The sequence below is a fragment of the Chionomys nivalis genome, chromosome 11 (assembly GCF_950005125.1).
Source record: "Chionomys nivalis chromosome 11, mChiNiv1.1, whole genome shotgun sequence".
Taxonomy (NCBI): Eukaryota; Metazoa; Chordata; class Mammalia; order Rodentia; family Cricetidae; genus Chionomys; species Chionomys nivalis.
In genome coordinates this window covers 7,394,694-7,419,707 of record NC_080096.1, presented here as the reverse complement: position 1 = coordinate 7,419,707, position 25,014 = coordinate 7,394,694, and the positions used below count along the sequence as shown (strand labels likewise).

General features: G+C 56.3%; 1 protein-coding gene across 2 annotated transcripts in view; it reads left to right on the top strand.

Annotated features, from left to right (window-relative positions):
- Casz1 (castor zinc finger 1) overlaps positions 1 to 24,771 on the top strand; it is a 145,170-nt gene extending 120,399 nt beyond the window's left edge. For both annotated transcript variants that reach the window (XM_057785266.1, XM_057785265.1), the window contains 16 exons: positions 2,932 to 3,766; positions 4,790 to 4,858; positions 6,269 to 6,359; positions 6,949 to 7,113; positions 8,078 to 8,250; positions 8,389 to 9,236; positions 11,250 to 11,385; positions 11,592 to 11,655; positions 12,823 to 12,977; positions 13,090 to 13,212; positions 14,069 to 14,407; positions 15,836 to 16,034; positions 16,686 to 16,857; positions 18,696 to 18,847; positions 18,956 to 19,097; positions 21,501 to 24,771. In XM_057785266.1, the coding sequence (XP_057641249.1) occupies positions 2,932 to 3,766; positions 4,790 to 4,858; positions 6,269 to 6,359; positions 6,949 to 7,113; positions 8,078 to 8,250; positions 8,389 to 9,236; positions 11,250 to 11,385; positions 11,592 to 11,655; positions 12,823 to 12,977; positions 13,090 to 13,212; positions 14,069 to 14,407; positions 15,836 to 16,034; positions 16,686 to 16,857; positions 18,696 to 18,847; positions 18,956 to 19,097; positions 21,501 to 22,600 (4,763 nt within the window). In that variant the 3' untranslated portion in view covers positions 22,601 to 24,771. The remainder of the gene's footprint in view (positions 1 to 2,931; positions 3,767 to 4,789; positions 4,859 to 6,268; positions 6,360 to 6,948; positions 7,114 to 8,077; positions 8,251 to 8,388; positions 9,237 to 11,249; positions 11,386 to 11,591; positions 11,656 to 12,822; positions 12,978 to 13,089; positions 13,213 to 14,068; positions 14,408 to 15,835; positions 16,035 to 16,685; positions 16,858 to 18,695; positions 18,848 to 18,955; positions 19,098 to 21,500) is intronic.
- Positions 24,772 to 25,014: the final 243 nt, after the last annotated feature.

Genomic DNA, 25,014 nt, shown 5'->3' with positions numbered 1-25,014 from the left:
TCCTGAGTGTGAACAGGCCTTGGGGAGCTGCTAGCAGTGGGGCTTTGAGAGGATGGGGGGCAGGCAGGGGTGCACAGATAGACTCAATAGAAGAGTGAGCAGAAGGTGGGCATGTACGTGACGGCACATACCTACACAGAGATGAGCCTGTCTGGGCCCACGGTGTGGGGACCTATGGGGCAGTGTCAGTACCACGAACAGCACAAGTGTTCATCTCTCAGTCTTCTCTTGGTAACTTAATGAGATATCTAGAAAGGGCTTTGTGCGTCCACCCGACTCCATCTCCTTCCCTGTGTCCCATGCTGCCCTCTGAAGCAGAATGTCTCAGAGCCACAAGCCTGGCTCAGCCCAGCCAGGAGATCCCCTCAACATGCAGCTGCCCTGGACATGCTCTCCTCACTGACCTGTTTCCCACAAGATCGCAGGGGCCTGGCTTCATCAGTGTCTCCTTGTCCTTAGGACACAGCCGCCTTCCCTGCTTCTGCTCCAGGGGAGGGCTGGCCTGGCATTTCAGACAGGAGAGGGGTCTCCTCTTGGATTGGAGCCCTGGGACCTGGGGCCTTGGCTCCAGTCCCCAATCTCCTTCCTAGGCTTATTCCTAGAGCCCCGCGCCTCCCCTGCCTACTCCCCTGTCCCCTTCCCCCTGCAGCGAGGGGCGCATCTCTTCCCTGTGCGGGGAGCCCTGCTCAGCCACATAATTATGCATATAAGATATAAACAGAGCTGTTTAATTATCCTTCGCCACATCAGTGACAGAGTAATTAACAAACATTGCAAGATCAATGAGGAAAAGTGTGACCTTCAGTTTCCTCTGATAGGAAAAGCCCTTGCTGTTGCCAGACACAAGGTGATTGTGCTGGGCCTGAGGAGAGGAGAGGGGGAGCAGCAAGGGCTGCTGTCCCTCAACACCCTCCTCCCACACCCTGCCCCACCCATGGCCAGGGCCATCAGGTAGTGTCCTTGGCCTTCTTCCCCTCCTCCTAGTACCTGGGAACTGTTCGGGCAGGAGTAGGGGCGTGGACTCTTGTGACTGCTGCCCCCAGGCCTCTGACCTGGCCCCTCTCAACCCTGAGCACTGAGTTTTTAGCCCAAACCCCATCTGCCCACCATGGGTTTGGCTCCCCAGGATTTTGGCTGTCTGTGGGACCCCCGCTGGCCCCCTCCCTGTTCAATGCTGCCTGCCCTTCAGAGCCTTCTGTTTCTCTGCCATATATAGTGAGGCCTCAGCTGCCTCTAGCTATTTTTAGCCCTTTTCCCTGGTCCCTGAACCACTTCATCCAGCGATCAGAGCCCACTCCCAGGCCAGCCCCCAACCTGTGTGTCTGGAACTTGGGCTTGTACTGACCCATCGACTTGCCAAGGCAATTGACTCTGAGCTCCTTGAGTTACTCTGTGTGTCAGGGGATTGTCTGACTGTCCTCTTCTGTCTCTAGTGGGGTCCCACTGCCCCCCATGATGGTTCAGAGCCCCTCCTTTCACATCCTGCTGGGATGTCTCTCCTGCTAGGGTGCGCTGCTCCATCAGCTCCCCTTCTGGTTTCTGGGGAGCTCTGAGACTCCTAGAGCTGGCAGGATTGGAGGGAGCCAGGTGTCCCCTCTGGTCATACCTTCCCTTGGCTGTGTTCTCAGGGACTCTAACCCGGGCCCTGGCTGCTTTGAGTGTGCTCAGGTGGGGAGAACATAAGGAGAGGTAAAACATGGGAGTCTCTGGGCTGTTCCTGTGTGTGCCCGACCTGGATGCTGGAATAGCCCACAGTAGGTGCACAGCAGGACTTGGGTGGAGGAATGACTGAGCTTGTGTGCGCTGGGGACTGTCCATGTGCTGCCGTGACAGACTGTATGCGGCAGAGGCAATATGAGGGGCTCACTTCCTCCAACCCTGCTGAGGTTTGTCCCAGGGCCCTGGGTGTGGGGTTGGGGGATTGTGTGTGTATCTGTGGAATTGGGGATATGAATTTAGTGTGTAGATAAATATGGGCACATTATTATGAGTATGTGTGTGTAAGTAGAGTATATGAGAGACTGTGTCTGTGAATGTATATGTGTATTGTACACATGTATGTGTGTCCTTATGTGAGGGAGAGAGGAAGGGGGGAGTTCTCATAGTATTGGATATGGATGGTGAGGAGGATGGACACTCTTTGCTCATTCCTGTTACCCTGGATCCAGCAGGGCTCTTATCGTCAGTTTCCCAGGTGAGCCACTCTTATAAGTGAGCAGAAGAGCTGCAAGGTGGCCAGGAGGCTTGAAGGACTTGTCCTTGATGCAGATTCTGGCTGGAGTGAGGGTGGTGGACACTGATTTAGTCTGAGTGAACATAGTCCCTGCCTCTGTTCAGCGCTGCTATTGGGGAAAGCCTGAGGCGGTTGGTCAAGAGATTGGATTCTGAGTGAGATGCCACATCCTTCATCTGCCCAAGAGACCCTCCAGCCAGGCAGACCACAGCCACCCACTCACAGTGGCTCCCTCTACTTTGGGGTCCCTCTTATATGTCTAGTTGGTGGTCCCCAACCCTACCTGTTCTGTTCCTCGTGACCCCTACCTCAGGAGGCAGGTCGGGATCTTGCCTTAACTTCCAGTAAAATGGCTTCTCTTTCATATTAGGCCAAGGCGAGAGACTGGAGACATTTATGAAACTTTGTTTAATGTACTGAAAAGCCATCGGCCAGAACATTTAGGAAATTGATTTTCCTGGCATTGATGAACTCGTTTTATTTTACCCCAGTATTAATTACTTTTTTTTAAAACAAATTAATTTAAGAGTCGTAAAACCTAACAAGTGAGCCAAATGTCCATAGATCATGTCCTGCTCCGCCCCTCCCCACACTGGTCCCCTCCCTCCTTGGGCGGGGGCTCAAGGTAGAGAGGCTTCTCGTCTCTTTTCTCCCCTGCTCCCTCCCAGAAATGACACACACCCCTCTTTTCCCCATAGGAGAAACCTCCTCTCTGAGGGACTACGCCGCCTCCACCATGACCGAGTTTCTGGGCATGTTCGGTTATGACGACCAGAACACTAGGGATGAGCTGGCCAGGAAGCTCAGCTTTGAGAAGCTGCATGCAGGCTCCACCCCCGAGGCGGCCGCCTCTTCCATGTTGCCCACCTCTGAGGATACTCTCAGCAAGCGGGCACGTTTCTCCAAATACGAGGAGTATATCCGTAAACTCAAGGCTGGCGAGCAACTTCCCTGGCCAGCCCATGGCAGCAAGGCCGAGGACCGGGCAGGCAAAGAGGTGGTGGGCCCGTTGCCCAGCCTGCGGCTACCCAGCAACACCACCCACCTGGAAACCAAGGCCACCATCTTGCCATTGCCATCACACAGCAGTGTCCAGATGCAGAACTTGGTAGCCCGTGCTTCCAAGTATGACTTCTTCATCCACAAATTGAAGACGGGCGAGAACCTGAGACCTCAGAACGGAAGCACATACAAGAAACCATCCAAGTATGACCTGGAAAACGTCAAGTACCTGCACCTCTTCAAACCCGGGGAGGGCAGCCCTGACATGGGCGGGGCCATTGCCTTCAAGACAGGCAAGGTGGGGCGCCCCTCCAAGTACGACGTTCGGGGCATCCAGAAACCAGGCCCTACCAAGGTTCCGCCCACCCCCAGCCTGGTTTCTACACCCCTCGCCAGTGTGCCCAGCACCCCCAGTGCCCCCGGGCCGGGACCTGAGCCACCTGCCTCCCTGTCCTTCAACACTCCTGAGTACCTGAAGTCAACCTTTTCCAAAACAGACTCCATCACCACGGGAACCGTCTCCACTGTCAAGTAAGGATCCCTCCTCTCCCCAGCCCCCACTGCCTGCATGAACCCTGGGGCCGGACTGGATAGGGAGGTCTCCCTCCTTCCCTGCAAAGCTTACTGTGGTGGGCACAGCCACCTGTGCAGCTCAGATTGCCTTGTATATATGCTCACGCGCGCGCGCGCACACACACACACACACACACACAACATCATTGCTCTTGTGCCCTCATCCGGTGCTCTTGCGCTGACCTTTGACCTGCATATGACACATTTGCCGTGTGCCCCTACACTGTCACACATCCTCTGTGCGTTCCACACTTACTAGCCTCCTTTGCCATGACAAGGGCTGCATGCAGGCTGCAGTTGGTAGAAACCACTCACTTTGGGGTGGAGGTGGGGGCTGGGGTCCGGGGGGTGGCCTTGGCTTCTGCTTCGGAGCCTGGTTCATGGAAAAGACAGGAAATTAGGTGGGTGTTAGTTGGGAACCGTAACCCAGGGATAGAGGACTAGCCTGGATGATAAAACAATGGGTCTTGTAAGGCCAAATGATACCCTTCCCTCAAGCCATTTCCTCTGCTGTAGCAGCGTGGGGCTGCAGGTCCTGGAGGCTGTGAACCGGGCAGATCTTGTCTGTATCCTTTGGTTCGGGGATGGGAAAGTAAATACCCCAGTTTGCACCTGTGTCTGGTACTGTCCTCCTCTGTCCCCTCTCTGCTGCCTGGCGTTTCTCCTTGGCCGTTACCCCACTTATTTTCATTGTTTGCTGGGGGCCTCAGGCCCTGGCTTCCCTCCAGGCTAACTGTAGGCCTGGCTAGGTCCTGCAACCCCACCTGCTGGGGGTAGCACACTCCTGTCAGAGGTGAGCTAACCGAGCTGCTCTGGGCTTCTCCCAACACACCTTTTCAGTACCACCTTGAGTGCCTCAGAATGATACAGGGCCCAGGAGAGAGGAACCAGGGCCCAGGGCAGGGAGCTGCCCATCAGATGCTCCTGGGGCCTGAGGCCACCCCCATCCGCTAATCGGCTGTGCCCTGTGTGTCTTACCAGGAACGGATTGCCCACAGATAAACCAGCTGTCACCGAAGATGTAAACATTTACCAGAAATATATTGCCAGGTAGGCCCCTGGGGAGGAGCCTGTGGACAGAGGTTGTGGGGCGGGGGGAGCCAGGAATGCCCAAGGACTGTGGGACCACCTATTAGCTCACCCCGAAAGCCAAGACGCTGCCTTCTCCACATTTCTTTTCTCTCTGTCTCTCACGGCTCAAGAGAGGCTGCTCCCGGGTCTACCTTAGACCCTCCCTTTTGTGGTAGTGCAGGCCACACATCCCTTAGGCAACTTATAAGCCAAGTAGGGCTGCCACAGGTGAGTAGGGGGCCCCTGTGCAGTTGACCTGGGTCCTGCCTTCATGTGGGGCCTTGGATAGAGTGCAGACTCCAGGAGAGCTACTGGGGTTGAGGCAGCCATTCTCCTCCTGCCATGGCCTGCTGGGATTCCGGGGCTGGGGCTGGGGGGCATTCTGATGAAGCCAGACTTAGATTCATCCTGAAGGAGGCAGGGTTGGCGATGAAGATCCATCTCCACACAATCCCTAAATTGAGGCTCTTGAGGGACATGTGGCAGGGGTCATGCCCTGGCGGCATCTGTCTTCCTCTGGTCTTCCATGTTCTTCCTCATCCTCCACTCTTTATTGTTATCGCCGTCATTACTATTAGTGCCTCAGCAGATGGCCCTTTTGGCAGCTTCCATTGAAATACTTATTGCCGGTGGCTCTCCCTGTACAGTGGGGCTCCTCACCCCCTCATAGAGTACGTCACCCACAGAAGGGAACAGGCTTGCTGAGCGAAGTGCCTTTCCCAGGGCCGTCATGGCTGGCTTTCCCCAGAATGGCTGGCTCTGTCTGCCCACACCCTAGCACGTCCAGCCCCAGAGAAGGGCCATCCAGTGGCCGGCGGTCCAGGCCTCCCAGCCGGGCGCTTGGCTGGAAAGTGAGCTCCCTGCCGCGGGAAGCCAGACAGATGCCGGGCTTTAAAAATTCATAACTCTGGACTGTTTCAAGTGTCAGGAAAAGCCCAGAACAGAGAGAGAGAGAGCCTTCAACACCTCTTAGAACATCCCAGGGTTGGCTCAGCCAGGGGCCCCTCCCTGGTCAGAGCTGCTGTGGTGGCGGGGAGGGCTGGTCAGGCCACTGCTTGCCAAAGCGTGGGGCTCTAGGTCCCCTCTCTGCTCTGTCTTACTCTGACCCGAGTTCCGACCTCTGCTCCATCTGGCGCTGCCTTCCAGGCAGGTTGCTGGCAGTCAGACAACTTGGTAGGCCTGGGACTCCTGACAGGGGCCAGTTACTGCCTCTGGCTTTCCCGTACTCGGCCACTTCACCCTTGACCCTCTGTATTTCCACCCAGGCCCTCTAAATCCCAGGGCATCTTCAGGGCCTAGGCAGAAACAGCTGTTCAGACCTGGGTTCTAGAAGAGCCCTTTCAGGAACTGGCATCCCGAGATTGGTCTGACCCTCTCACCTCTCTTCAGGTTCTCAGGGAGTCAACACTGCGGCCATATCCATTGCGCCTACCAGTACCGAGAGCACTATCACTGCCTGGACCCAGAGTGCAATTACCAGGTACGGGCCGCATGTACACTCTTGCTGGAAGTAGGCGGGTGCGGAAGGGTCCTCCACGAGCCATCTGGGTTTCACGTGGGTAGGCAGAGAGCACAGACCAGCAGTCTGCATCCCCAGGCTCCTGAGCCCCTAAGTTAACTGTCTTTCCAGGCCTTTCAAGGGTTTGTCTTACTGCTTCATTTTCAAGACAAAATGCTGAGATCACATGCTCAAGGCTGCTGGCAAGTGCAAAGCTGGTGAAGAGGTAGCGCTAGGCTATCTGCACAGGCTGCGCCCTCTGTCCTGCCTGTTGAGCCTGTGCACTGAGCAGCTAGGTAGAACCCTGGCCTTCAAGGCTAGCCCAGCTCGTCTCTATGCTCCTGGGTGTGGCTATTGGGAGAGGTCAGGGAAGGAGTTCCCAAGACTTTGGAATCATTCCCACCAAGGGCCAGTATGCCGGGAACTGGCTGGGCAGTCTGGGCTGCCTTGACCCTAAGCAGGGTTATTTATAGGGTGACCCGAGGGCCTTGGGGCCAGCCCTGGTCCAAGCACTCTTGGCACATGGACTGGGGGCACAGGCTTCTGCCAACTTGGTGCTCTTTCCTGGCAGAGGTTCACAAGTAAGCAGGACGTGATCCGACATTACAACATGCACAAGAAGCGCGACAACTCCCTGCAGCACGGCTTCATGCGCTTCAGTCCGCTGGATGACTGCAGCGTCTACTACCACGGTTGCCACCTCAATGGGAAGAGCACCCACTACCACTGCATGCAGGTGCCTGCTGCTTCTGGAACCAGGGACGGGCCTGCCCCAGTAGTCAGGGGCCTCATTGGCCAGGACCCTCCTTTTCTCCCGGTCCAGGATGGGGTGCCTGGCCAGTAGAGTCCCAGAAACTCAGATATCGGCAGTGTCTGGTGGCCAGGGTGGGGCCTTCCCTGTTGCCATACTTGGTGTGGGGGAAATTCAGTGAGCTGTTTATATAGACCGACATTTTTTGGGCTTTAACACCAAGAGCAGCATTGCAAATGATCCCTGCAGAGGTTTTTGTTTAATTCTTTGTTTTAATGCCACACTGAGTCTGGGCTTTTTCAAGGTGTCAAGGCCAGGAGGAGCGACTTTGGGTTGCAAATAGCAGCCTGCATGCCTCCCCCGTATTTGTCAGGGGTTGTTAAGGCCTCTGTGTAACAACCTGGTGTGAGGAGAGGGGGGCCACCCTCTGGGCCTGAGATGGTGCAGACACTGGCACAGGCCAGCCTTCAAGGGTGTTCGGAGACACTGCTTTTTACTCAATATGGCAACATTGCCTGCCTGGCCCAGCTGCAGTGGGTGGGAGGGCCCCGTGCCCAGGAGCCATCCACTAAGGAAGTCCCATAGCTAAAGGTGACCTCCAGGGTCCAGCCCTTGCCAATTCTAAAACTCTAGAGATAGCCACCAACTAGGACCCCAAACCTAATTTCTCCAGAAGGTCGGACCCTCATCTGGGCCTGAAAGTATACTGAATCCAAAGACAGCTCGATACTCTGCAGACAGATCCCGGTCACTCCTGGGGAATGCTGGAGGGTCACTGGAGGGTTTTTTTTTTTTTTGCTTCAGAGCCTGGGTTAACCTGAGGAGTATGAGGTTTGGAGGTGCCGGGCTCCCCTAAGCCCCATGGCTCTCGCTTCAAGCTACCACACTGAGCTCAGTTGTCCTGGGAGGACTGGGCTTGCATCCTCTAACCACGTTCTAACCTGTGCAGGTGGGATGCAACAAGGTGTATACGAGCACCTCGGATGTGATGACCCACGAGAACTTCCACAAGAAGAACACCCAGCTCATCAACGATGGCTTCCAGCGCTTCCGAGCCACTGAGGACTGCGGCACGGCTGACTGCCAGTTCTACGGCCAGAAGACCACGCACTTCCACTGCAGGTGAGTGACCGGCCCACTGGAGGCCGAAGTCTTCCCCGGGGGGGGGGGGGGGCATTCTTCCCAGAGCATGGAACAATCAGGGCAGGGCCTCCCTTGGTTCCCCGAGACCCCATGTCAGTCTCCTCGTGTCCCATGCAGGCGCCCGGGCTGCACGTTCACCTTCAAGAACAAGTGTGACATTGAGAAGCACAAGAGCTACCACATCAAGGACGACGCCTACGCCAAGGACGGCTTCAAGAAGTTCTACAAGTACGAGGAGTGCAAGTACGAGGGCTGCGTATACAGCAAGGCCACCAACCACTTCCACTGCATCCGCGCCGGCTGCGGCTTCACCTTCACCTCCACCAGCCAGATGACCTCGCACAAGCGCAAGCACGAGCGCCGACACATCCGCTCCTCGGGCGCCTTGGGGCTGCCAGCCTCGCTGCTAGGCACCAAGGACACGGAACACGAGGAATCCAGTAACGACGACCTCGTGGACTTCTCTGCCCTGAGCAGCAAGAACTCCAGTCTGAGCGCCTCCCCCACCAGTCAGCAATCTTCCGCATCCCTGGCCGCTGCGGCGTCTGCCACCACCACGGAGGCTGTACCCAGCGCCACGAAGCCTCCCAATAGCAAGATGGCCGGCCTGCTGCCCCAGGGCCTGTCCGGTTCCATTCCCCTAGCATTGGCCCTCTCCAACTCAGGCCTCCCCACAACCGCACCCTACTTCCCTCTCCTTCCTGGCCGCGGGAGCGCCTCACTGCCTGTGGGATCTCCAGGGCTCCTGGGCGCCATGCCCTCTGTGGCCACAACGTCAGCAACTCCTGACATGCCAGCTCTGGTGGCTTCTGGAGCTGGAGACTCAGCCCCCGCGGCTGCCACCTCTCTCCCGGTGCCCCCTGCCTCCATCATGGAAAGGATCTCTGCGAGCAAAGGCCTCATCTCACCCATGATGGCTAGACTGGCTGCGGCCGCCCTCAAGCCCTCTGCCACCTTTGACCCAGGTGAGCAGGCTGGGCCCTGCCCGGTGGACAGGCACATTTGGAGACTGGCAAGCCCCAGTACTCAGACTGAAGAGCACAGGGGAGGCTGGGAAGGATGTCGGCCAGGTCCATGCACCTGTGCCTCCCACCCAGCAGCTCTTTCCCTTTGCCTGGTCTCTGTCTTCGTCCTGTTGATTTTCTCTTTGGGAGTCCCTCATTTTGGCCACACAACCAAGGACTCTGTGCCTTTGCTTTTCTATACACAGAGCTGGTCAATAGTCCCTGTCTCTGCACGCTAGGGTGTCCTACCGGCTGCGTCACCAATGAGTCCCTGAGCAAAGCTACCCCAGGCCCCCTCTTCTCTTGGTCTCCTCTAGCTGTGGAACATGAGCCCAGGGGATAGGTATTTGCATTCCAGACCTGGACAGCACCCCCCCTCCCCCCCCCCCCCCCGCCAGGAGATGACATTCCACTTTCTCCCTTGTCCCCTTTCTCTGACTCCTCATTCCTTCCCTTCCTTTTCTTTGGAAGGCTGTTTTTTATTTTTGTTGTTGGAGTGTTTCCCCTGCCCCTCCCCCCTCAGAGGGTACCCAGTGCTGTTTGGATTCCTGGAAAGAGTTCAGCTCCCATCTGGGATACGGTTGCTTTCACTGCATCCACAAACCCTAGTGCTTCTTGCCCAGAGTAGCCTGCTGGCTGCTTATGGAGCTGGATGCCGAGGACAGAAAGAGCCTCACCCTGTGGAGCTGTTGGGCAGGGGCAGACCTGCCCCCAGGCAGATCCTCAGCAGCCTGACTGTCCAGTATTCATGCTCTGCTCCCATCCAAAACCATCCCAGAATCAGCCAAAATTGAGGGTCTCTCCCCCCCACGTGAGGCTCTCATCTGGCCTCTTGAGGATGTTAGTTGGGGACTGGACCTGGGCTTTTGCTCTGGAACCTAGGATAGGAGACTTAGGGAGCTACTGTAGTGTGGACTCCCAAGGGCTGGAAGTTCTCTCGATTCCCAGTGAGAGGCTATTCATAGCCCAGTCTGGAGCCCCTGTCTTCCACTCCAGTGTGGGAGGAGTCTTGCTGTAGCTACGTTCCTCCAGCCAGGGGCCTGCAGGTAGGGCCACAGGAAACGGCAACTGACAGCTGGGTCACTTCTTTTTCCCTAGAAAAATTCCTCCCCCTCATCCCCCCCAAAAACAAAGGTCAGGCAAAGGGGAGGGGAGCTGTTTCCCCTTATTTTTAATAAAATGTCACTCGCTGTCTGTGGAGCAGCTCTCTGTAAACTGCCGTGCCTTGGGGCAAATGAATATTTCAGTCACTTGGGGCTCGTGGAGCAAGGCTCACTGGACACTGTCCTGTCAGCAACTTCCTTTGCCCCTGCCCCGCCAGCCTCTCGTGGCCTCTTCCCACCAAGCTCCTCCTTATCCCCAGCCAGGCATCCAGGGAGGGCCTGGAGTTTCTGCCCTGGACAGCTTGACAGACTGACGGGGTCACATAGATTGAACCACCCTGATTGGCTGTCAGCCTTGATAGCCCTGACACAGCAGATGCCCTCCTCAGGCATGCTCAGTGCAGACAGGGTTGTCGCCTCGGCAACAGTGGGCAGGGACTACAGAGGGGCCGCTCCCAGTCCAGATCTGCCACTTTCCCTCAGCATTAACAGAGTCTTTAATAAAAGCTTAGGCGGCAGCCCCTCAAATCGACTGTGACAGTTGGCGGAGGAAATGAAGGGCCCCTGTCCCTGCCCAGGCCTCCTCCCCAGCCTCCCATCTTCCTCCTCCAGGAGGCCCTAAGCCAGAACAACTTTGACATAATTTTGCAATAATTATCACTTGAAGAATTGCCACACAGGGGTACACGTCGCAAGTGATCATGTCAGAGGAAAGAGCCGCTGACCAGCAGCTAGTTCTCCCCGGGGTCCCCCCTGCCTACTTGGCCCACAGTCAGCCCTTCCTTTGGGGCAGGGGTGTGGGGGTACCAGAGTTTGTGGCTATGTGAAACCTGAGCCCCTCTGATCCCATCTTCCCTCCCCTCCCCTGCAGGAAGTGGGCAGCAGCCCATCCCCAGCAAGTTTCCCCAGGCCCAGGTGAAGCAGGAACCTGGTGACAGTGCTGGCACCCCAGGCCCCCACGAGGCCTCCCAAGACCGCAGTCTAGACCTGACTGTGAAGGAGCCCAGGTGAGGCAAGGCCAGAGAAGCCCTGCTGGCCTGGGCCCAAGAGAGGTGGCCTGGGCCTGTGTTCTCAGCTAGCCCTGGGGACCTGGGCTCACCCTGTCCAGGGTTCACACTGCCATTGAGCCTGGGCTGGCTGACTGGGAGGGAAGGGCCTCTGGGCCTGGCCCCATGGATGTCTGAGTTGAAGCCCCTTGGTTTGTGTGTTCTAGTAATGAATCAAATGGCCATGCAGTCCCGGCAAATTCATCTCTTTTATCCTCGCTTATGAATAAGGTAAGAAGCATCCATCACACGCCTCCCATTCCCCCACCCAGAGAAATTAAAGCCGTGCTGGGGGGCTGGGGGGATGTGTTTGTTTTTTAATGTTTTCCCTCTAATAAGATGAGTTTGTACCATTTAAATTTTGAGGCCATTTTTCATCGAATATAATTTCGGAGCCACTGCCTACAAATTAATTTAATGAACTGGCTGAAGAAATATATTTCAGCCTCTGACACCTTCTTTTCCCTTCGGATGGAGGGCTCCAAAAGCTTTTCTGGAACCCTCTAACTTCTCTGGCCCTCAGTTATTAATGTTATTTATTTATTTTATGTATTTTTGTTTGTTTAAAAAGGGGGTGGGGGAGGGGAGACCAAAGTGGAAGCGAAGCATCAATTTCCACTTTTCGGCTTGAGTAATGGTCTCGGACGCCTTCCGGAGAGGTCGCTCCAGAACATTTATTTTAAATAATGCAGGGTCTTTGTAAATTATACATCATCTCAAATATATTTCCCCCTTCACATGATAAATTTGACTGCAGCAAGATTAATTTGGTTACTGTACACAAGTGACTGGGTTGAAGAGGGAGCTGGGTCTGGGCTGGACTTCATGCGGTGGTTGGGTTCCAGCTGGGCACCGCCGGGGCAGCAGCACCAGCTTTGATGCCCTGCTGCCTGCCCTCTTCTGGTTGCTCCCTTGCTGTCCTCTGCCCTCCTCTGGTCACTGCCCCTGCTCCCTCACACTCCTTCCTCAGAAGCCTACAGGTTCCCTCCCACTTTAACAGCTGCAGCGGACCTGCTTGCTCTGCCTTACCCTCTTACAGTGGCTTTTGTTCCCAAGAAACTCGTAGCCTCCCCCTCCCCCTGCCAATCCCTCCTCCTGCATTTCTTTTGAATACCTTCTGGAAGGAGAACAACCAGGGAGCAGCAAAGTCTAGGGAGGGATGAGCTGCAGCGTGCACCCTGAGCCTCGGCCTCAGCTTGAATGACGGCTCTAGCAGCAGGCTAGGCTGCTCCCCAGGCCCTGCCTCCAGGGGACCAGAGCCACAGTCTTTCTGATGGGCCAGACTCCTCCCTAGCCAAGGCCCAAGGGGTATGTGTGTTCTCTGCTCCCAGCACACAGGGCTCAGGCACTGTCCGTCCTGGGGTTCCCCCAGCTCCAACCTCACCTCTGTCCTTACAGATGTCTCAGGGCAACCCCAGCCTCGGCAACTTGCTGAACATCAAGACAGAAGTGGAGGGGAGCCCCGCTGTGGAACCCTCACCTTTCCTGGGCAAGGCCGTGAAGGCGCTAGTTCAGGAGAGGCTGGCGGAGCCCTGGAAGGTGTATCTCCGCAGGTGAGGGCTCTCCAGAGAGTGTGTGAGGGGGTGGGGGTGGGCGGAAGGTCTTGCTCTCGCCCACCCTGGTGGCCAGGGCCCCACCTCTGACAGAGGCCCTCCAACTGACTAGGTTTGGTACCAAGGACTTCTGTGATGCCCAGTGCGACTTCCTCCACAAGTCCCATTTCCACTGCGTGGTGGAGGAGTGTGGTGCGCTTTTCAGCACCCTGGACGGGGCCATCAAGCACGCAAAGTGAGTGAGGGTCTGGGGGGTGGAGAGGGTGGGGGGGACCCTTAAAACAGCCCCATCCTCTCTGAGCTCTGGGCCTGGTTGGGGATGGAATAGCACAGGCCTCTAGTCACCCTCTAAGCAATATCCCAGTGAGTTGTCTCCAGGCCTCCCAAGGAAGGGGACAGGCTTCTCTCCCTCCTGCACACAGCACCTGCCAGACCTAGTGGGGCCCGCAGCCCTGCACAGGTGCCAGTGAAAAGCTTTTAGAGAGGCCAGAGCCCAGCTAGAAAGGCTTGATTTGGATCCAGGGCGGGGCTCCTGGAGGAAGGCCTTTCTAGCACCGTGCGAGACGGAGTGAATTGCAGCGACTTTGCGATCTCCACAGAGCTAAAAAGCAATGGCAACCAGCGCTGCCTGTAACAGTACCCCGTACCTCTGTAGACCCCAGACCCCGTGTCAGACTTTCCTGCCGCCGCTGCGCCAGAGCCTAGCAAACACTGAGAGTCCTCCTCCCTAGGACTCTCAGAGCATCCTCTTGAAGGGAGGGGCCTGATGAGGCAGGCCTGTTTTCTCACACAGGGCCACAGTGTAGGGAGGAGGTCAGGATACAAATCACCGGTAGAGAGATGGGGTTAGGGTCTAGCCCAGGTTCAGAATGACAGTGGGACCCAACAATTTGTTCTCAAGTTCCTCTGCTCAGGTAAGGTCATGAGAGGCCTCCCAGAGTCTCTGGCGGGAATGAAGTGGGGATACTAGGCTCCTGAGTTAGGATAGGGTCACAGGAGGTGACAAGCATGCTTAGACAGGGAAGGGCTGATCTGGCACTAGGGCCTCTTGATTGATGTCCTGAGACACTTTCTTCTTCTGCCTCTCATAGCTTCCACTTCCGAACGGAGGGAGGAGCAGCAAAGGGAACTACAGAGGCTTCCTTCCCAGCCTCTGCGGCCGAGACCAAACCTCCCTTGGCGCCCTCGTCCCCGCCAGCGCCTCCTGGCACCATGGTCCCTGGATCTTCTTTGGAGGGGCCCACTCCCAGCCCAGCCTCCGTGCCCTCCACCCCTACCCTGCTCGCCTGGAAGCAGCTGGCTTCCACCATACCCCAGATGCCTCCGATCCCCTCATCGGTGCCTCACCTGCCCACTTCGCCCCTGGCGACAACGTCTCTAGAGAGCGCCAAGCCTCAGGTCAAACCCGGGTTCCTCCAGTTCCAGGACAAGTGAGTCCCTCCGTGAACCAGCACCTGTCCCTGTGTCTTGGGAGTGGGTGTAGCCAGGGCAACAAGGATCCCTGCTCCTCGCCCTTCAGAGTTACACTGCAGTCCCCAGCCTCTGGGACTTAGCCATCCAGCTGTACACCTGTACTGAGCACCCAGTGGGTGGGGGATGAGTGTGTAAGTGGCCTTAACTCCAGTGGTCCAGGGGGATCGATCCTGCGAGGACTTACTGGGGTGAGCTAGGTACAGGGTTCCTCAGGAAATGTCCTGGTTCTCAAAAAGGCTAGGTTCCCTCTGGGCCACCTTGCTTCCAACTCTGTGGTGCACACCCAGGTTGAGTCAGTAGGGCATGGAAGTCATGGGTAGGAACAGGACCTAGGCCCCTCCAGACCCTCCCAGTGGTCAGGGGTGGAAGGGACCTTCTTCACTTAATGGTGGTGGCTTCTTGCAGCGAGAACGGTGACTTTGTATCATAAAGTGTGTGGCTTCCTGTTCTCAATAAAAAGTAATAAATTGGATTATTTATACCACCTGAGTAACAGCTGTCCTCCCTCTCTGAGCACCTGGGGCCGGGCCCATGGCATGGAAGGGTGCAGTGTTTTTTGGTCCTTTTCCTGTCCCCTCTATCCCCCTCCCTTCCCTGATGTGGTGAGCTTTCTTAGTTTCCTGAACCTGGCCGGAGTGCCCACCATAGGTCCAGCCTCTGGAGACCACATCTCCCCACAGCCCTCTGTAGACCAGGGACTCCCAGCCGTGGCTGCACCTCCCTGGCGTTCAACCCTCGTAAACACTAGTGGGTGGCCCAGCTCTTCCCCCCTCATGGACACCTCCACCGGCCCCTAGCCCATCCCAGGTTCCCAGGTTCTCTGAGCAAGAGGGCGCTGTAGGCTCCAGTTGACCCTGGGATGTCCCGGCAGCTGTGAGCCTTAGCAGGAACTGACACCAGGAACATGTTACCACTTGCTCACACCCCACAGAAGTGGCACTTCCTGGTAGGGCTACCCACCCATCTGCAGTCTGTCAGTCAGCCGCCTCCACGGCAGTGCCATGTCTTACCAGCCAAGCTCTTTCTGGCATCCAGCCAGGACTGGCAGCACTATCCATTACTTTTATGCCCAAGAAGTTATTGCAATCTTATCTCTAATCCTGAGGTGTGGCCTTAGAAACTACATGTCCCAGCATGCACTGCTCTGAGCACCCTACATATGGCAATCCCCATGTACCAGGCAAGAGTTCCCAAAAAGAGACAGGGATGCATGCTGGGATCTGTAGTCTCTAGCTGAATCATTCTGTTGAGCGGGAAGGTGACCCCCTGCATTCCCCTTGATTACACCCCTGGTGACTGAGGAGGGAACCCTAACAAACCAAGTGAGGATATTAGCGGGAGGGCTTGGGATGCCAATGACCTTCTGGGCTGTGGTTTCCTTGTAGCGATCCTTGCCTGGCGACGGACTGCAAATATGCCAGCAAGTTCCACTTCCACTGTCTCTTCGGGAACTGCAAGTACGTCTGCAAGACCTCGGGCAAGGCCGAGTCCCACTGCTTGGACCACATCAACCCCAGCAACAGCCTGGTGAACGTGCGGGATCAGTTTGCTTACTACTCTCTGCAGTGTCTGTGTCCCAACCAGGTCAGTGAGGCGGGCGGGGGAGGAGCTCCTCCTGGCAGAGGCTCCGCTTTTCACACCGTTTTTAAGTTGGCCTTCAGCAGACCCTGGAAAGGACATTCGCTGCCTGTCCCCGGAGCCCCTAGAGGCTCCTGGGCAGGGGTCCAGACTGATGCTCCATTGGTGAGGGTTGTCATTTCAGGCCTAACTCCCAGTGGTGACCAAATGCTATCTCGGCCACTGTGTGTCTGACATCATTCATTCTCATCCTGGAAACAGCTACGTCCCCTTTCCCCAGAGGCCTAGAATTTTAAAATAGGCTCACTGGATAAAGAAATAGAACAGTCCATGCCTAGACAGAAAGGACAGCTGGGGTTCACTTCAAAGGCCGAGTCCCAAGACTGCTGGGCTGCCTGTGTAGTCACAGGTAAGGTCCAAGTGTGCACCAAAGTTACGATAGCTTAGTGATGTCTGCCTAGGTCTGGGCATATACAAAGAGAGGAGTGCTGGGGTAGATTAGTGATGTCTGTCTAGGTCTGGTCATACAGGGACAAACTTGAAAGTAGATTAGCGATGTCTGCTCTAGGTGTGGCATTAGCAAAGAATCCCAAAATCACCAGGTAGGATGCTTTAATGAAGTCTGCCCTGACACACGTACCCATTGCTTCCCCGTAGCACTGCGAGTTCCGGATGCGAGGACACTACCACTGCCTCCGGACGGGCTGCTACTTTGTCACCAACATTACCACCAAGCTTCCCTGGCATATAAAGAAGCACGAGAAAGCGGAGCGGCGGGCGGCCAATGGGTTCAAATACTTCACCAAACGTGAGGAATGCGGAAGACCAGGTACCTGAGGCCAGGGCTGCCAGGGACTTCCAGCAGGTAGCACTGCGGCTGTGATGCCTGGGTCCTGGTAGCCCAGGCCATCTTCCCGGGTACTCATTTCTGCCACCACCACCACCTGCAACCCTTGGTCTAGGAGAGAGATGAGAGATGACAGATGCCGTAGGCCAGGGACTGTCAAACTGGCTGTGAAGCCTGGGAGCCCAGAGGGTGAGGATGGACTGGCCCCTCCCAGCACCCTGGGCCGCACCCCTGACATCCAGGGCTTGGCTGCTCTTGGTTTCCTTTCCTTTGGCAGCGTGGACAGGGTTGCGGTCCTAGAAGCTCTTTAATTTGAGGGCTTTGTCCAAAGTGAGCTGAGTCTGTTCATTTGTTCATTTATTAAAGGTATTTATTTATTTGTTTATTTATAGATTTTGGTTTTTTAACACAGAGTTTCTCTGTGTAACAGCCCTAGCTGTCTTGGAACTCATTTTGTAGACCAGACTGGCTTTGAACTCACATAGATCTGCCTGCCTCTGCCTCCGAGTGATGGGATTAAAGGCGTGCTCCACCACCGCCTGGCTATATATATATATATATATTTTTTTTTTTTTTTTTTTTTTTTTTTTGGTTTTTCGAGACAGGGTTTCTCTGTGGTTTTGGAGCCTGTCCTGGAACTAGCTCTTGTAGACCAGGCTGGTCTCGAACTCACAGAGATCCGCCTGCCTCTGCCTCCCAAGTGCTGGGATTAAAGGCGTGCGCCACCACCGCCCGGCCCTGGCTATATTTTTTTTAAAAGCACTTAGCATGTGCTTGCAATTGGTGTTAGAAACCTTTGTCAGGTATACTATGAGCCCCGCTAGAGTACACGGTGAGCGGGAGAACCAGAGGCTCCTGGTGTTTCTGAGTTGGTAACAGGTGTCTCTGGAGCAGGTTTTCCTGCTCAACTCACTGACCCAAGGCACGGGCAGGAGGGGGTGCCTCAGGGAGGAGCCCAGGCCTGCAGGTAGAGGGCGGAGCCTCAGGAAGGGCCAAATGCCTCTGGAGCTATAGCTGTAGTTGTAGGCAGGCTTCTCCTAGCAGGAGACGGAAGCTGGAAGGTGGAGTGGCAGGCTGGCCGGGGTGGCGTCTACAGGCCAAGCCTCTTCTGGTCCTGTGGTCACGGTAGCAGGACCTCGGTAGGGGAAGGGGAGACACTCCAAGTTAATAACCCTTTCCATCAAGAATTAGTCCAGGAAGGACTCATGGCGCGAAGAGGGCTAGTGACCCTAGCAGCCTCTGCTGTGCCGGGCTCAGCTCACAGCTGTCCAGGGTAATGAACTTGCCTGTATTTACTCAACTTTTGGTGTTTTTGGTAGTAGCTGAAGCCAAACAAAGCTGGGAGATGACATAAGACACCTGGCCAGCCTGGTGCCACGGCAACGGGCAGGCCCTCACCTGCCCTTTGCTGATGCCATTTCGGTCCTGCTTGCTCTATTTGTTCTCACCTAGGGCAAAGCAGAAGTGGAGGGTGGAGGCAGGGTGGAGGCTGGCTGACCTAAACAAGGTCTGCCCCAGAGAAGGGTGAGGGCGGGTGACTGGCCAAGAGGTAGTTTCTCAAAGGTCCCTGGCCCTGGAGCTGTGGCCTCTCGGTGAAGAGGGCATGGGACTAGGGCAAGCCGGTCACGTGCCCCCATGCAAGCCAGAAGGGAGGCCAGGGGTCAGATAGCCTGGCGGACTTGGGCTTCCTGGGATGAACTGACTGCAGGTATTCCCTTAGAGAAAGTACATTTCCCCCAAATACCATCTACCTATGAACCACAGCACCCCTGTACCCACGCTCTCCGGGGAGGCTCACGCTGCTGTGACTCCATCCGCAGGCTGCAAGTACAACCAGGTGAATAGCCACTTCCACTGCATCCGGGAAGGCTGCCAGTTCTCCTTCCTTCTCAAGCACCAGATGACTTCGCATGCCCGCAAACACATGCGGAGGATGCTGGGGAAGAACTTCGACCGTGTGCCCCCGTCCCAGGTGAGAGCCTAGGCCACGTGGCTCGACTGTCCTTGTTAGCAGGTACAGGGCTGTGCTGCCCAAAGAACCTGTGGGCCACTTTCTTAGGGCCCCTTCACTTCTTTCCAGGGTCCCCCAAGTCTGATGGATGCTGAAACAGACGAGGGCATGGATTATACAGGCTGTAGCCCCGGTGCCGCATCCTCCGAGTCCTCCACCATGGACCGCAGCTGCTCCAGCACCCCCGTGGGCAATGAGAGCACCGCGGCAGGTGAGTGGCAGGCCTGGCTTCTGCTGGCTGGGCCCCTGCTTCCCAGGCCCAGCTCTGCTGAGTCCTTCTTGGGACAGAAGGTTGATAGTCAGATGGCCTCCAAGGAGGACAAGATGGTGTGCAGAACAGCTGGCCTATACAACAGTAGTCATTGAGGCCCCTCCCGCCATTCTGCCCACCTCCCTGCTGCCTTCCCTTCAGGTCACTTCAGTTCCCCCAGAAAGGTCAGGGCTTGTCCCGTTAGCCCCAGAGAGAGCAGTACAGGCCCTGTGCCAGCCTTCCTACTGGCCTCAGTCCCAACCTCATCCAGAACGCGCCCCCCGCCCAGAGGCTCCTGCCTCCTGACCCTGTCCTCAACAAGGTCCGCCCTGGACACCTGGTGCCTGCCATGACCTCTGCCTGCACTGCACCTACCAGTTTCTGTCCTCTGCCCCCCCTCTTTGTCCCACCTCTCTGCTCATCTGTCCACGTATTTCCATACTGCACCGCTGGAGCCATCGGGTTTCTCATTTGGGTTCTTTTTGTTTGTTCTTTGTTTTGTTTTTCTGCTTCTCTCCACCCTCTCCAGGCTGCCCGGTTCCTCCTCCTCCTCCTCTTCCTCCTCCTGCTCCGGCTGGTGACGAGGCCGCTCGCGGGGCTGCACCGCCCCCCCTGACTCCATCCTTCCCTTCGGCTGTGCTCCGGCCACCCCTCCCTCCCCTCCCATGCCTCTTCTCTCCGTCCTGTCTGTCATATTCTCTGCTCAGTGCCACTCTCGGAGCCAGCCGGGGCCTGGGCCACCCCATCAGCAGCCCGCCCATCACTGCCATTCCAACTCCAGTAAAAAGTGACGCCCCCCTAGTTCAGGATGCTGCAGGTAACTCATCCATGCCTTCTTGCCAGTGTCTGTCACCCCAGCTCATCCTCAAGGCTATGATCCAGGACTGGATCCTTTTCTGTGATGAGCAGAACCAAGGGCAGGGCCACCCCACACTCCTAACAGCAACTACCTCAGAGAACAGATTGCCGCTGCCAGGGTCCTTCTGGGTGACCTGTTAGGTCCTTGTCCTCCTTGGCTCTGTGAGGGTCAGAGCCTGCTGCTGTTCCCAGTTTGCTTGGGAGCTTCCCAGGTCCAAAGAGCTCTGATGCTGGCTTGAGCCTCCTCCCTCTCCTGAAGCTGGACAGGGAAAAGGAACCTATGGGGCCTCCAGGCTCACTCAGTGCTCAGTGGTGGACAGCCCTTGCCATCCCAGCCCCATATCCAATGCCCTCATGGGAATGTGTGCTTGCCCTGTCCCTTGGGTGGACATCACCCCATGTCTCTAGCCCATCCACTCCTGCTTCACCTTATGAGCCCTGGTGTTGTGCCATCCCCAGGGGTGGTTACCCTGAGCAGGACACAGTGAATCCAGCCCCCTGAAAGCTCTGTTGCCTGCATAATCAGGCAGAGCCCCATGACAGTGCTCTGTCCCCCACAGATTTCTGGACCTGAGCTGCTCCCTTGCCCCTTGTCTGGATACCCCTACTCCATCCCGGCCCTTGGTTTCTCTTCATTCGCTAAGGCTGGGTGATTGGACCTTCTTTTCAGTATACTATTGCAGAATGATGAAGAGTGGTTGGTAGCCAGGCATCCTGGGAAGGCTCAGGGAGGAAGATGCCTCCTGCGGAATAAGCGAGGGAAGGCATAGAGAAGCCAGTAGCAGGTTCCCGGAGTCCCGAGACTCAGACTAGGACCGTGCTGGCCTTTGGAGAGCCAAGCTCCAGAGTTCAGGCCTCAGGAAGGAAAATCTTGGGATTTTCCGGGTCCCTTGGGTCAAGCAGGAAGCTCCAAAACCTTAAAGAAACTTGTGGTATCAAGGAAAAGAAAACTTCTGGTATCTAGGAGCAAGGAGTCACAGGCCCACAAGGCTCTGGGGCCCTCAGCATCGCTGCTTCCAGGAGGCAAATCCTCCTGCACAGACAGGCAGGCAGCCGGAGACCGGGTAGCTGACAGGAAGAGAGCTGGCCTGTCCCTCATTAGAGGCAGGCATATGATGGCGTCCTGGCCTGGGTCCAACTTGGGTAATTACACTCTGCCGACCTAGATTCCCAGCTTCCCCTCCAGCCTCAATTAGCACTGGGATGTGTCCTCACTTCCCACCCAAACTGGCCAGGAAGCAGCCACCACATCCTGGGATGCCTGTGTGGTCATCCTGCAGACCTAGAAGACAGGGGAAGCCTGGGACTCCCTGCTGCTCCCAAGGGGGCTGTGGGAGAGGCTCCCAGCCAGGGGAAAGCCAGGGTGTTGCTCCTAAGCGGTGTCTGCTGGCCACCATGCCAGGATCAGGGGCCCTGTGTGGGTGTGACCCTGGGAATGGTGCCCACGTGGGCACTGCTGCCAAAAGGGCACCCCTTCCACGCTGACCTCTCTCTGCCCCTCCCTAGGGAACACCATCTCCATGCCGACAGCCTCAGGGGCCAAAAAGCGCTTTTGGATCATCGAGGACATGTCTCCTTTTGGCAAGCGGAGGAAGACAGCCTCCTCTCGCAAAATGCTGGACGAGGGCATGATGCTGGAGGGTTTCCGGCGCTTCGACCTCTACGAGGACTGCAAGGACACGGCCTGTCAGTTCTCGCTCAAGGTCACCCACTACCACTGCACGCGGGAGAACTGCGGCTACAAGTTCTGCGGGCGCACGCACATGTACAAGCACGCCCAGCACCATGACCGCGTGGACAACCTGGTGCTGGACGACTTTAAGCGCTTTAAGGCCACGCTCAGCTGCCACTTCGCTGACTGCCCGTTCTCGGGCACCAGCACGCACTTCCACTGCCTGCGCTGCCGCTTCCGCTGCACCGACAGCACCAAGGTCACCGCTCACCGCAAACACCACGGCAAACAGGACGTGATCAGCGCTGCCGGCTTCTGCCAGTTCAGCTCCAGCGCCGACTGCGCAGTGCCCGACTGCAAGTACAAGCTCAAGTGCTCGCACTTCCACTGCACCTACCCGGGCTGCCGCCACACGGTGGTGGGCATGTCGCAGATGGACTCGCACAAGCGCAAGCACGAGAAGCAGGAGCGAGGGGAGCCTCCCGCAGCCTCGCCGGGTGCGCCCGTCAACCTGGACGGCTCGCTCACGCTGGCCGCCGAGCCGGGCTCGCTGCTCTTCCTGCAGACAGCAGCAGCGGGCCTGGGCCTCCTGGGAGACACAGGGGACCCCGGCCCGCCTGCCACCGTCCCCGGGCCTCGCGACGGCCCTGCTGCGCCCGCCCCCGCGGCCTCTGCCACCATCACCGCAGGGGAGTCCTCTCAAGAGGACGATGAGGAGGAGCTGGAGCTGCCCGAGGAGGAGGCCGAGGACGACGACGAGGATGACGATGAAGAGGACGACGACGACGAGGAGGAAGATGATGATGATGACGACGAGGACCTGCGCACCGACTCGGAGGAGTCGCTACCCGAGGCTGCAGGCGAGGCGGGCGCGCGGACCCCGCTGGCGGCTCTAGGTGGCCCCGGCCCGGCGCCCACCGCCACATCACCCTAGCCGCCGCGCCACTCCAGTCCCCTCTGGAACTGCTCTGTATGTGAACCCCTGTGTACAGACCCCGCTGGGCCGCCCCAGGGAGGGAGGCGCCCTGGCCCCGCTGGTGCTTCCGGACCCCCGAGTCCGTCTCAGGGCAGAGGCGGGGACCCCTCTGGTGCTCCGGGCCGCCCGCACCCTCCCAGCCCGCCCGAGCGGGTGTTCAGGGAATAGCAGGTGCTGTGTCCGGGTGGCAGCGATGACCTGCGCTCCTCTCGGTGCCCACACGCGAGGTCCTTGTTTGCTCAGGGGCTGCCCGCGGGGGTCACCGGTTGCCGGGCAGCAGGCACCTGTAGCATCTGGCAGAGCTCCCCCCCCCCCATGCAGCTAAGACCTCCTCCTGACTCGGGGGAGAGCGGGCCGAAGACGGTCAGCATCAGCACGGGTCACACTACAGGGACATGGAGGGAATCTCATGGAATCAGTAGCGAGGCGGCATCCCCGCCCCTGAGCTGTGGTCCGGTCTGGTGATACTCAGGCCCAAGCCCACCCTCCAGCAAATCGAGGCTGTGGTCCGAAGCAGGCACAGCTAGTGGGGGCCTGGAAGCGAGGGTCTCAGCCACTTTGGTGCAAACAGGAAGGATACGACTGGTTTTGGCTTTAATAATCAAAATGGGGAAAAAAATAACCAAGAAAGTTGTACAGTATTTTTCCTGTAAAGGTTATTATTCTACATAGAACAAAAAGAGAAGAAAAAAATTAACAGTGCAGGTGGGTGCGAGGAAGCTGAGCCCCGCCTCCAGACCAGCCCTGGGATTGGGGACTTGAGTGCAATTTCTCCTAGGAATTGTTTAGCGTTTATTTTAGAGGCCTCAGTTGGAGGCTTTGTCGTCACACTAGCACTGATGGGGGCTGCGTGATTCCAACTTTTAACTTGAATTTTGTAGAGACAAGGGAAAAAAAACCGACTATTCTCTTGATACAAGTTTGTAGCTAATTGAACATTGAGGGTTTTTCTGTTGGTTATGCGTGTGGCTTTATAGGGCTTTTTCTTTTTCTTGTTCCAGTTTTGTTTTATTATTTTGGTTGGGAGGCTGGTGCAGCCCACCCAGATTGGTTCCTTTTCCAAAGTCCCCCTTCCTGGAGGCAATAAGGCCGTCTAGGCTGAGCACAGGGCTCACCTGCAGGCACACGGCCAGCAGCCAGCAGCTAGCGGCTGCTCCAGTCCCTGGTAGGAGCAGGCTGCCTGAGGCCAGGCTTGTGGTGTGAACCTGTGCACTCCAATCCCTGGCCAGTGTCAGGGTGGAATCCAGCAAGCAGTGGAGGGGCGAAGCTGCCACCAGGAAGCCCCCCCACGTATCTTCGGGGGCGGGGGGAGCTTGCCCAAATGGGACAGTGGTTTTCTTAATCTGTCTATAAGTGTGTGTGTGTGTGTGTGTGTGCGTGTGTGTGCGCGCGCGCGTGCGTATCCCCTCTTGGCTTCCCACAGCCAGAAAGCCAGGACCACCTGAACTGGAGAGGGAGCAGGGAGGCACAGCGGTGAGATGAGAGTACCCAATCCAACAGGAAACACGTTGGTTTCTAAACAGCCCCCGCCAGAGCCTCCGTGCTGAGCCGAGAGTTCGCCCAGAGTCTGACCTGCCACAGGACCCTGCCTCTGTGGAAGGAGTTTTGTAAAGGAAAAAAAAAAAAACAAACAAAAAACAAAATAAAAAAAAACAATTTTCAATGTAGCAAAATCAAACAAAAAATTTAAAAAGGAAAAAAAAGACAAGAAGACGCGGAGTGCGAAGTCTAGCCTTTGTAAACTTCATATTGCACACTAGGACTACAAGCCATTGCTAGCTCATTTTGAATTTTAATGTGTAATTTTTGTTTTACTTTTCTTTCTGTGAGGAAAACGATGCCTGATCCACCAATGCTCTTTTTAATGTTTTATAACTATGTATGTGTATATATATAAATATAAAAGTAATATGTATGCACATATGTGTGTATATATCTATATGTATATACATATATAGATATAGAGAGATATATAGAGAGGTTTTGAGACAAAAATGCAGACCGTGAAAGCGAACTGAGCAGCGCGTGCCCTGATTACTTGAATCTGGTCTCCTCGGCACCTGGTTATTAAGAACTGAATATTTTTCCACTTGAATTTAGTGCTATTAGAAATTTAATATATGTGTTTTATTTATTTGATTTTTTTTGCATGACTGATGCAAGGTTTGACATTTTCACTCAATAAAAACTGGAAAAAAATTCGTCACGTTATCTTTTATTTTTAAAATGAAGCCCGAGTGTCCGGCCGTGACTCGAACATGGGGGTGGCGCAAGCACAGCCAGGCTCTGAGTGCCCAGGGAGAGGGGGAGGGACCTGGCCACTCTGAAGCCCAGCAGGCCAGAGGTTGGGGGATAGACTAGTTTTGCCTCTG